Here is a 12,482-nt window from a genome sequence, read left to right as displayed (position 1 = left end):
CCTCGCCCGTGGTACATGTTTACGTTTTCTATTCATAAGAACCATCCACGTACTTCAAGGAATATTATGAAAAATAATTAACGAAATCAGTTCGGCCGTTCTCGAGTTTTGCGTTCAGCAACACATTTGGCTATTCAATTTTATCATATAGAAAAATATTTATCATAATATATGACACAAAAGAAAAATTTCACCAAGTACCTAAATTTAAAACTAAAATTTTTAAATTGTTTCCTTCTCCTTTACTTATTCAAGCAACATTTGGTAACTTCATCCCTTAGGTCTTAACTCTTTAACTTACCATTTTAGTTATCTCAAAGGTAAAACTAAGATATAATATTAAAAGACCCGCAGTGTTTTTTATAAATGAGCTTACAAGATTAATGCAAATGTTATTAAAACAACTTAGATAGCGATCTACTAAGTAATAACTTGAGGTAACTTCCAGCTTACCTGCAACTTATATTAATCTCAAATATGAAATGCTGAGTGCGTTTTAATATTAGATACTACCGTGAAGTCGAGATTCTAGACTAGGTTATAAACTAAGTAAATGCCTTTGACTTCGTAATGTTGTGTAAAACATGTACATAGTAGGTATATGCATGTTAAATAATATAAGTATAAGTCAATACTTATTTAATTTTAATAGTATAGCGGTAAGTCTAACTCCATTACAACTGCATGCCTGATCAACTCAAAAGGTAATGTAAAATAAATATTGTCGTAAATAAATAAAATTATAGTTCCCGTTCCCGTGGGATTTCCGGGATAAAACCTATCCTATATGTTAATCTAAGTTACCTTCTATATGTGTGCTAAATTTCATTGTAATCGGTTTAGTAGTATTTTCGTAAAAGAGTAACAAACACATACACATCCTCACAAATGTAGACTCATATTACGAACCATTTAAAGAATATACCAACTTTTACCAGAGTCCCCACAACCCTTTTCCATAAGTAACTTAATATTTCCATAATTTAACTAGTTCAGGCAATATATTTCAAAGCCTATCCGTCCCTGGGGTATAAAACTTAGTCTTTTAGTAACTCTCAGTGGCTTAGTTACTAAATTAAGAGGTTTGTTAAAACTTATTTCATATTTTAAGGAGATAAATTCATATTTTTAACTGTTGATATATAGGAGAGATCGCGGGTTCGATTCCCGGTACTAAAAAAAAGACGTGTGGCACTCGGGGACTGCCGCGGTGAAGCTATTGCATAGCATGCCTTCAAGCACAGTGCCCGTCGTAGTGGGTAGCGTGAGTTTTTTCATTACGCAATTTCTGGATTCGGTCCCCGCGCTCAAGGCCCGCGATAGAAGCTATGCAATAGCTTAATAATGTATCAGTATGACAGAGAAGACTGATGCTTTACATGTTAAAGAAAATCTGACAGTTAAAATCTTCCCCACACCCCACATAGGGACACGAGATTTCACTTAAACAATTTAAAACTGTGAAAGATTATTTACGCGTACTTATTTAGTTCTACTTACTTACTTACTAGAGTGGCGCAGGGACCCAAAGTGAGTCTTGGCCTCCGACAATAAGAGCCTCCATTTGCCTCTAACCTGCGCCATCTCTTGCTAGTTTTCAATCTGGAGGGTGCGCAGGTCTTTAGTTTAGTTTATTTAGTTCTATATTCATCATATTATTTAGGTTTAAAAAAACTTATAATAAGCAGTTCTATCTAATAACGATATTGTTAGCGTCAGTTGATGTAAATACATTTTATTCAAGAAAATTAGTTCCTTCCCAACGTATTCTTCAAATTTATCTTCTTTTTTCCATCTTTTTAAATACAAAAATGAAGGTAAAATTAAATTTCATTGACTAAAGCAGTTGCAATGACGTGAATACGTGGGTTCGAATTCCACGTTTCGATCTAATTCTATATTAGATTTAAATATATTTATAAAAGGAAGCAGTCAATGAACTGCCGATAGAAGTGAACTTATAACTTACAATAATTTTAGTAGGTACTAAATTTGGATTTTTATCAAAGTAGGTCGTTGACTTGAAACCTTTTCCTTTGCCAAAAAGTGCTCAAAGGGGCTTAAGAAGTTTTCACTTCAATAACATACAGAATTACATCAAACGCATGTAGAGTTTATTATCAGTTTTCAATACATAACAATCGGTACAATGGTGGAGTAAAGATCGACTCAGTATTTTCTTGTGTTTGATTTTAGGCGAGTGTCATAGGTTTAGAAATTAGACTATAACGGATTTTAAACGCGATTTATTCATTAGAAAATATTATAGAACTACACACGCTGCAAAGTGTACGAAGCGTCGGGTTATAGATATAATTAATGTATTATCACGTTTATAATCTGTTACTCTTTAATATCTATGAGGGTCAACTCTCTAAAAGTGATAAGTTCGATTACAGTTTGATAAGTTTTCACCCAAGTTGTTTTATTATATTACATTTATGAGCGACATTGTATACATTAATGTTAAATAAGTACAAAATGTATAAGAAAAAACGTTGTGTGGTTTTATGAAATCACGGTAAAAGTGAAACTTTTTTTCACACTATAGACATTTAACTAAAAATTATCGTATTTGTACGATAATTATCGTACGTATCGTGACATGCGCTACACAGACCAAAAAATTTGAGACGATGTAATAAAAGTTTCAATTTAATAAGAAGCACAAAGCATTGATAAAAAGTCATTCAAGATCTCATTAAAAATCTCTAGATTTCTTATCGCTAATAGAAATCTTCAGACAATCTTTGGTTGACAGAGATGTATTGAAACGGTACAAATGAAACTAAGAATTCAACTGAATAACTTCGACTCAAAGCATACATTGAAATAACTTTAAGATGTCTCATTCCTGTTTCGTTTATAATACTTGAAATAGTATGCGTGTTTGTTTGCCTTGTACTTCTTACTTGATAAAACGGATTGAAATTTTGAATTGTATACTGGTAAAGTTGTTTTTATAGTATACACACCGTATAACAACAAAACATTAAATAGTTGTTCTAGAAAATTCTCATTGTATGTTTTCAACTGACTTCAAAAAAGGAGGACGTTCTCAATTCAACTGCTCAATATTTTGTAGGTTCGCGGAGCTTTCAAGTGGGTGAACCGATTTTGATGATTCTTTTTTTTTAAGATCCAACCACCCTCAGCCTTGCAATAGTGGTTGGTTTCTTCTAAATTTTGTTCAGTTTCACCATAATATGAAAGCGGTTTACTAAAATTAAACAATTATTAGTAATAATAAATTTATTCCCACTTCAAACCCTAGAAGACTAAAGCCCTTTACGAATTCTAGTTAAGTCTAAAACAGTCTACGAATTCAACATTCCCCGCAGTTCTAAAGCTATCTTTTAATCAATGTCACTTGCTGATCTCTGTATAGACCTCCGAGATTGCCTAGACGATATCGCTTTTTATCGACAAGGCCGCGTTTATTTCACACATTTTATCTTTACTGTGTAAACGTAGTCAAACTAATTATTGCTAATATTATAAAGGTGAAGCGTTTGTTTGTTTGAACGCGCTAATCTCAGGAACTACTGGTCCGATTTGAAAAAAATCTTTCGGTGTTGGAAATGTATTTCAAACATTTTTTATTCTCTATTGTACATATTTACCAGAACAAAAAATACAATAATTTAAAATAGAAAGTAATACGAAGCGCATACCTACGAAAAGGTAGCCTTATTGCTCAAAAGCAATCTCTTCCAGGCAACACTAAACACCTATTAACATAATATTTTGTATGTAATTATAACTAATATTATAAATGTGAAAGTATGTTTGTTTGTCTTTCTTTCACTTCGTAATGGAGCGATTTGATGATTTATTTTTTTGTCTGGAGATAGTTTGGATGCTAGAGAGTTGATATAAGCTACCCTAAACAAGGTGAAATATCTTACTCCCATGGGAATTTCCTTCGAAAACGCAGAAAGCTAGTTTCTTAATTCCTTTTTTAGATATCACTAATTATATTAAATGACTATAACTTGGTCTTATCAGTTATCACGTCACCTTTGCTATCCATCAATCTACACTAATATTATAAAGAGGAAAACTTTGTTCGTTTGATTGTAATGAATAGGCTCATAAACTACTGGACCATTTTGATGAAATTTGGCACAGACAATCTTTAGACCCTGAGAAAGAACATAGGCTACCTTTTATTGCGAAATATTTACCACGGGCGAAGCCGGGGCGGACCGCTAGTTTCATATAATACTTACATTTGGTTATATAAGTTTGGAGTTATACCGCAACCGGAGTCCCTCGATGTTAAGCAGCGAATTTAGTGAATACGGATCGGTCGAGATTAACCTAGTTGGTGATCGATCCACTGGGCAACGCTAGGGTTGTCACAATTGAGAAAAAATTAATAATCTATGCAAAACGTGTCTGGTTGGTATTAAAATATGTGCCTAAATATATTCTATAATTATCTTTAAAATGTATTAACCTATCTGTGTCTGCTATTTTAAGTATTATCTAGCAAGCCTTGACAGTATTTAAATTTAAAAAACATCTGTTTCACAAATGTATTGTAATTTATTGCTTCGGTCAAGTCGGTGACAATAATTCTTCTGCATACTAAAAAATATAGTCTTCTGTAGGAATCGAACCCAGGAACTTTCCATGTAACGCTTACGCAATAATCACAGCACAACTTCCTATTATTATTAAAACTGCTCTAATTGAGGAAAGAGTTTGAAACGGTGGCATTTTAAGTTTCAGCAAGATAGTGGGCTATTGACCTAAAAATTCGCAAATGGGACAACAAGCGAGCGACCATTATTTGTGCCTTTTTTTCTTATTAGCGAAAACATTATTTTATTTACTGTTTCTTTGCTGAAGCAACCCTAACTGATATTTTGTAGAGATTATCGGTTATTGCTTTAGAATTTAATATCACTCGATAATTGCGCATATTTACTTTGTCTTTGACCGCAGTGTTTGGTGCAATACACATTATTAAATAAAGGCTCTATTTTCCGTGCAAACTTTGATTAACCCTCTTTCATCATTTATACATACATTTACTTCAAAAACTTTGATGGTTTGCAATTCAAGGATAGATAAGTACTCGGGCAGTAAAATAAACACAGCACTATGTGTAAAACTTTATTAAGTAACAAATCATGTTCAACCCGACAAACCTATGTGAGTTGTCACATAAACACATCGTCTGGGAGAGTATGTCCAGGGACCTCGGCTATCGACCGATCGTCCTCGAACGTCACCATTTTATCACGTTTGTCCCTTCGAGTCTTTTCCCCGAAACTGCTTATAGCACAGAAATCATTACCCGCACCACTCAAATTGAATTCACTCAAACTTCTCGGCACGAAATATTCGACGCAGCGATCAGCGTGTCCGGCTGAGCGACGCGCTGGCGTGTTCCTTTGGAAACTTTCCTCGCCGTACGCCGCCGACTTCCTCCTTGGCAAGCTATTGAATTTCGTCGGATTAGTGCTGTCTATCTTGAAACTAACTTGGGGTCGTTTCTCATGGCAATTCATTGACGGCCCGTCGGCCGTCTCCCTATGTCAGGAAACTACGGTCATCGATATTTTATCGTCGCACGATTCGACGCTGTGGACAGCCCGCGATTTGGCACTGCCCATCGACAGCGCAGTAAAACCACGCACGGCTATACTCATATCCTCCTGGATTAAATTGAAACACATCGCAACGACGACTATGCCCACTAGTATATAAATACAACACACCCCTACAGCAATGTCCTCAGCTTTAGCTGACACTGTGCTAGCGTATAAACCGGGTTTCAAATGTCCGAAGCCGATCGTTGCGAGACTGGATAGGGAAAAATAACACCCGTCTATTAGGTTCCATTTTTCCGTTGCGTGGAATAGAAATGTACCTAGCGCTATGTACAAAGCGATTAATAGTAGACTAAGTAAAATTGGCACTCTCGTGTGGTCCCGACACGTCCAATGGTAGCCTCCTCTGAAGCTATCTAGGTTAAGAGCGGCTTGGAATGGCGTACGTTTTTGTCGGTCGTACAATTTTTCTTTTCTGTCACAGTCTGTTATTCTGGGTATGGCGTATCTGCTCAAGCATTCAGCTTTTGAGTGAAAGTCGCCGCTTCTGAGTCGTGTTGGACAGACTTTTGAGTAGAGGGACCGAAAATTTCTGGCGAGAGCTTCACCGATGGTAGAGAGGTACAGCATGATGAGGGGTATGCCGACACACGCGTAAACAATGGCCACCATCTTCCCTGTGGACGACTTTGGAGCGACGTTGCCGTGACCTGTTGAAATAATAAATTTAATTAATATTATAATACACCTCCTATTTATAAAAGTTTCTTATGTATAAACCTGATTTATATCTTAAATAAATGCCGGAATTATAAAACAAACTACTGAATTTTTATTGATGAAATAGATAAAATTTATATGGACATCGCAAATATTATATCCTTTCAAACAAAAAGACAAATTACACAGATTGCTGTACAATTAACAATTGATTTTTTGAGAGAATTGAGAACAGATTGAAAAATAAACACGAACAACAAAATTTACTGTCACTATAAACTTCAAATATGAAATTCTTTATTTTAATATTAATAATTCCGTTTACAGCATGAATGGAAAGCTTAATCGGTTTATTTTCATGAAAAATGTTTTCCCGATTCAATTTTAATCGCCGTCTCTAACAGTTGCGAAATATATTTAATAACTAGCTTCCGCCCGCGACTCCGTCCGCGCGGATGTCGGTCTTCGCGTGGATGGTTTATTTCTCCATTTTGAGACCTCTGACAATAACATCTTATAAATATCTATTGGACCAAATTCCAAAATACGGTTAGGCCTATAATAATACGCAACGTGTGTTCGCGGTTCTACGGAACAACGTCTATGGATAAAACTGAAAAATTAAGATTAATTTTTTTCTACGTATTTTTCCAGGATAAAAAGTATCCTATTTTACGCCCAGGATAATAAGGTATAATTATACCAAGTTTCATCGAAATCGAACCGCTAGTTTTCACGTGATGTCTTCACATACAGACAGACAGACAGACAGACAGACAGACAAAAATTTTTTTAATCACATATTTGGGTTTGGTATCGATCCAGTAACACCCCCTGGTATTTATTTTTTCAATATTTTCAATGTACAGAATTGACCCTTCTACAGATTTATTATATGTATAGATACTGGAAAACATGTTTATAGATGTCATGGCGTCATCATAAAACTGCCTGTATCGAAATATATGGTGAAACATAAATTAATATATCGTAGTTGCGAATTCTTATGATTCAATGCTATTATATTATCTAACTAGCTGCTCCGCCCGGTTTCACCCCCGTGGCTCCACTCCTGTTGGTCGTAGCGTGATGATATATAGTCTATTACCTTCTTCAATAAATGAGCTCTAAAACTGAAAAAAATTTTTTAATCGGACCAGTGGTTCTTGAGATTAGCGCGTTCAAACAAACAAATTCTTCAGCTTTATAATATTAGTATAGATGGAGCGATGAACTTTTGAGTCTACACTTTGATCTTGGATAATCTTGACATCAAAATATAATTAAAGGTACATTAATGAACATAAATGTAACAAGTTAACAAGAAATAATTAAGTTAAGATTATAATAATTTATAGTCCTCATATATTTTACAAGTCTAAATGTAATTACTGACAATATTTAACGAGAGATAACTATATGAGTGTAAACATAAGCTAAACAGAAATTAGAATTTATCTGACTAATATATAAATCTATACATAACGTTAATCACAGGATAATTTGCCAGATTAGTAAACCAACAACCGGATAACTAATAACTCGTGTCATCAAATGTCAAACGTTTTAAATGAGATCCACGTGTATTGGAGTTATAAGATTATATTGAAATGGGCGCTCTTCACAATGGGCAGCGTTGGCCCAATAAACGATCGTCGATATTTGCCGCCATTACGGCGATTATGAATAATCATGTACAATGACGACTGATCATAGGCATATGCACAATTTAGGCCCTCCTCACCATCGTGGTTGCCTCTACTCGCCCAACGTTGCCCATTGTGACGAGGACCCTTGATACGCGTATAACTAACTAATTGATTATTTAATAATCTAAGTTTAGCTTAAGGGTTTGTATTTAAATTTTTAACTTGAGTTTGGCAAAAGCCTACGATTACAAAAATACAAAAAAAAAGTCAGTGAATGTATTTCCAAATGTCATAAAGACCGAGAATTAACACAAGTGCTTTTAAAGATCTTATTCATTGTTGGTATCAATCATAAAGCACCGTCACATAATATGTACGTAATACGATAAGAAATAAATAAAGAAATACCACAATACTCACCAATAGTGGTTATTAAAGTCAACGCGTATAGAAAGCTGCCTGCAAACGTCCAGCGATACTCCGCATCGTCGTAATGCGAGTGGCTGCCCACCTCCACCCCTCTCACCGACTTCATCAGAATATTCTGGAAGTCCATCAGCTCCTTCGCAGCTAACTTCGTCCAATTCTCCTTGTAAAGTATATTCAGGTCTTCCGTTATCGACCACAGTTTTTCCACCGTCTTCGAGCGCAAGTCTCCGCTCTCTTGCGAACTGAGGTTCGGTTTTGATTCTGCCACGGCCGTTTCTACTACAACCGTGTTTCCTTCTATGGCTAGAAAGAGGAATCCTCCTAGCAGATTGTATGTGAGTACTAGGAAACATATTGCCAGGCATGTGAGAGGGGAAGCGCGGCGTTTGTGCGCGCACTTGCAGCAGAATAGTCTAGAATCTTCTATACGTTCGAAGCAACAGCTCGGTTCTTCTATGAGTTCGTTTTTTCGGTAAGCGCGCTTTGTCTCGCGGCTCCCGTCCTCTATCATCGTGGTTACTGACACATCCTTTATCGGATCTTGTATTTTTTATCGTGTATCCTCCTTGTCCTCATTTTGTTGACCGCTATGTTGTTTCATCTGGAACAACAGATATGATTGAATTAATTTTACAGCTGTTTATGCGTCTTTGTTACCTATTATTATTTTATTATTATTTATTGAAATTATAATAACAAATTATTACAATAACTTAAGTCTAAGTCCCACAAAACTGCACATGCAGTTTATCTGTGGGATCAAGCCTCTTATATATCTATCTATAACTAAATATATATTATATAATATTATAATATGTTATAAAATGAATATTTATTTAAGTGAGTATATCTATAGAAGATAACTTCGATCTTGAAGATTTATATTATTAAACTAATTATGTCGATTCTTGAGCACCGTGTAAGCGAGGGGTTTTGGATTCGATCTCGGAAAGGTTAATTAAAATATATGGAAGCATGTCAGAAAGCTGACCTTATTGCATAGTGAAAATTAATCATTGAAACAGGTGTGAAATGCATCCCCCATACCCCACAAGGGGATACGGGACTCCATATAAATTAATATTCGAATTTATTTCATACGCCCATTTCTGTTAACAAACCCTTCGTTTTCACAGTGTAAAACGAATTTATAATACGCCACGAACAAATTAAATTCGCATTGAATGAAAAATATTGCAAAATGTATTTGCGTTGAAATACATGAACATTGAACTTCGTGCAAACAAATTTTCATCAACTGCATTCGAAAAAAAATCTGTTAAAACTCGTTGAAAACTGTTCGGTAACTTTGTGGAATAATGGCTATAAAACAGAATAGCTGATCCAAAAAGTTATATCACTGGAGGGCACCTCTTAGGGAATACAGTCTAACCGAAAGTAACACAATAAATTGTGACAACCCTAGCGAATACGAGTCATGGAGAAAACTTTTTAATGGCCTGAACACTATGTCGTTCTGTTAAAGTTCAATTCTAAACAAAAATTGTAAGGATATTGGAACAAACTCGTTTCAAAGGGTTGACACGTAATCGAAAGCTGTCTAAGATACAAAGGTTTCACAGTCTCTGTAGTATTGGGTTCTAGTTATTTGCTCGAACAAAATACACAATTGTAAAGCTAGTTTAGATTTTTGTAAAGTGCACGATTGTGTTCTATGTTTGATTTGTGAAATTGTAATTTTTAAAGTATACTTATTTAACAAGGTTTATGAAGGTTAGGTTTATGAAGAGTAGGCAATAAATTTATCTATACTATTATACTAATAATATAAAGCTGAAGATCTTGTTTGTTTGAACGCGCTAATCTCAGGTACTACTAATCCGATCTGAAAATTTCTTTCGGTGTTAGATAGCCCATTCATTCATTGAGAAAGGCTATGCTATAATAATATCATCACGCTAAGACCAACAGGAGCGGAGCCACGTGGGTGAAACCGCGGAGCGCAGCTAGTGTTTAATAATGGAGTAATAAATTAGCCACTCCCTGTCCTCATTCATTATAATTTTATAACTTCATTTTATGAAAATGTAATAAATGTTTTTCCTTTTAAACGAAAAAACCTGCTACCTAATTATTCATACAAAATACTAGTGCCTAACTAATTTTAAGGAATTTTGTTATTTTTTTGATTGAGATACAAATATACTATCTCGCCTAGTTCGACTATTACTAGATAACTTTCAACTTTCAACTTGAGAACAAAAAATATTGTGAAATAATATAGAATAATAGACGAAAATAAATCATTTAGACAAAGTTGGTTAAAAGCTATCGGAGCTTGCGATCGCCCGCATAAATCTGTATTATCTGAACAAATACAGGCCATGTTCAAAGACAATGTACCTAGTTTTCTATTACTGAAACAATTTTTAGAAATTATTTATTAGTTCTTATCTCCGATGCAAAAAGAGAACTGTTATAAATGTATGTCCGTCTGTTTGTATGTATATGTGTATGTGAATCTTCATCGTAGCTCCCAAACGGATGGACTGATTTTGATGTAGTTTTTGCATAAGAGTGCTAGTTTCCTTGCGCCTTGCGGCCGCCTCAAAATGTCGAATGAAATATTTTTTCACAATTCGGTATTTACTAGTAAAATGCTTATGCTATTTTATATTTTAAGGCAACATAACAGACAACACAAATGGGGGTAGAGTTATAAAAAATTTAATTTCATATTATAGTTCAGTACTATCCAGTATTAAATCATATTTGCTACTACAACCTTTACAAGTACAATATACTACATCTTCAAACATTTTTATTTACATGTTACACGTGCTTCTTATTAAAGGATGTCGAGTAAGGTCGAGGCAACTGCTTACTGGATAAAATATAATATTTTATCACATAAAATACATTTCTGATATACAGGGAATATAAATATTATGATGATAGCAGATTTATGTATTATATTAATCCCTACCTATTCTTCTGAATTATTATTTCATTTAATAAAGAATCGAAATATATTATAGTAAATATACACGAGATACGTAGTCAATTTATTGGTAAAAAGTTTAATTTATTAAATGTTAAGAAAAGTTAATACTTTCACGAATTTTAAATGCAATTTATTCATAGTTAACAGTATTCACGTTATCAGAATTTTGTAAAATAAATATTACTTTGCAATGAATATATATTAAATTTAAATTCCATTAAGAGTATCTAAATGGACTTATATTATAAAGCTGAAGAGTTTGTTTGTTTGAACACGCTAATCTCAAGAACTATTGGTCCGATTTGAAAAAAAAATTTCGGTGTTAGATAGCCCATTTATGGAGGAAGGCTATAGGCTATATAACATCACGCTAAGACCAACAGGAGCAGAGCAAAGCGAGTAAAACCGCGGAGCGCAGCTAGTTCATGATAATCGACACTGTTAATAAAAACTATTTGATACCTATAATTGCGTATTCCCCCATCAAAACACACATTCTGCGTAAGAGAAATAACAAAAACTATAAAAGAGAACAATAACATTAAATCAAAGGAAACAAAACAAACCCTAATAAAGGGGCAGTTAAGAAACTCACGTGAACCTTAATACGCAATAAATACTAACTTCCGTACACGTTTAAAACATAAAAGGAAATCGCTTCTCGTCATTTTCACAATATACTAATAACTATGTATAAAGAGATAAAAAATCAAATTACAGTTTTGAAATAAATAAATTAATATAACAGGAAACAATTATTTTTAACACAAACCTACACTACCTTCAAATTACCAGAACTAAACCAATTTCCTACGGGAGACATCAGCTTTCAAAATATAACAAAATAATCATCAAAATCGGCTTACCCAGTCAAAAGTTCCGAGTAATCAACCCGAAAAAATACAGTCGAATTGAGAAATCCCTTCTTTTATTGAAGTCGGTTGAAAAAGCGCACCTCAACACGACCCAGACCGTACTATAGTTTTAAAATTTGCATTAAATTATTTTTAAAACTACCGCTTCTATTAATATAACATTCAATGGTAAATGTTAAAAATATGTATTGACGTTTCAAAAGTGCTTCTCGAAGAAGTCTAATTGAATAAATAAATGTTTGAGTTTGAGTTTGAGTTTGAAACTTAGAACTAAACAGAA

The 12,482-nt window shown here is 34.1% G+C and overlaps 1 protein-coding gene across 1 annotated transcript in view; it reads right to left on the bottom strand.

The window, feature by feature from the left end:
• Window positions 1-5,173: 5,173 nt before the first annotated feature.
• Window positions 5,174-12,482, bottom strand: part of LOC123700435 (TWiK family of potassium channels protein 18-like) — a 66,297-nt gene continuing 58,988 nt past the window's right edge. Inside the window, exons 2-3 of the mRNA XM_045647646.1 lie at window positions 8,354-8,963; window positions 5,174-6,274 (exon numbers count right to left, since the gene is read on the bottom strand). Of these exons, the coding sequence (XP_045503602.1) occupies window positions 5,550-6,274; window positions 8,354-8,873 (1,245 nt within the window). The 5' untranslated portion in view covers window positions 8,874-8,963 and the 3' untranslated portion in view covers window positions 5,174-5,549. The remainder of the gene's footprint in view (window positions 6,275-8,353; window positions 8,964-12,482) is intronic.

Source organism: Colias croceus, chromosome 19 (assembly GCF_905220415.1).
Source record: "Colias croceus chromosome 19, ilColCroc2.1".
Lineage (NCBI taxonomy): Eukaryota > Metazoa > Arthropoda > Insecta > Lepidoptera > Pieridae > Colias > Colias croceus.
Note: the sequence above shows the minus strand (reverse complement) of the source record. Positions and strands in the feature narration are given on the sequence as shown.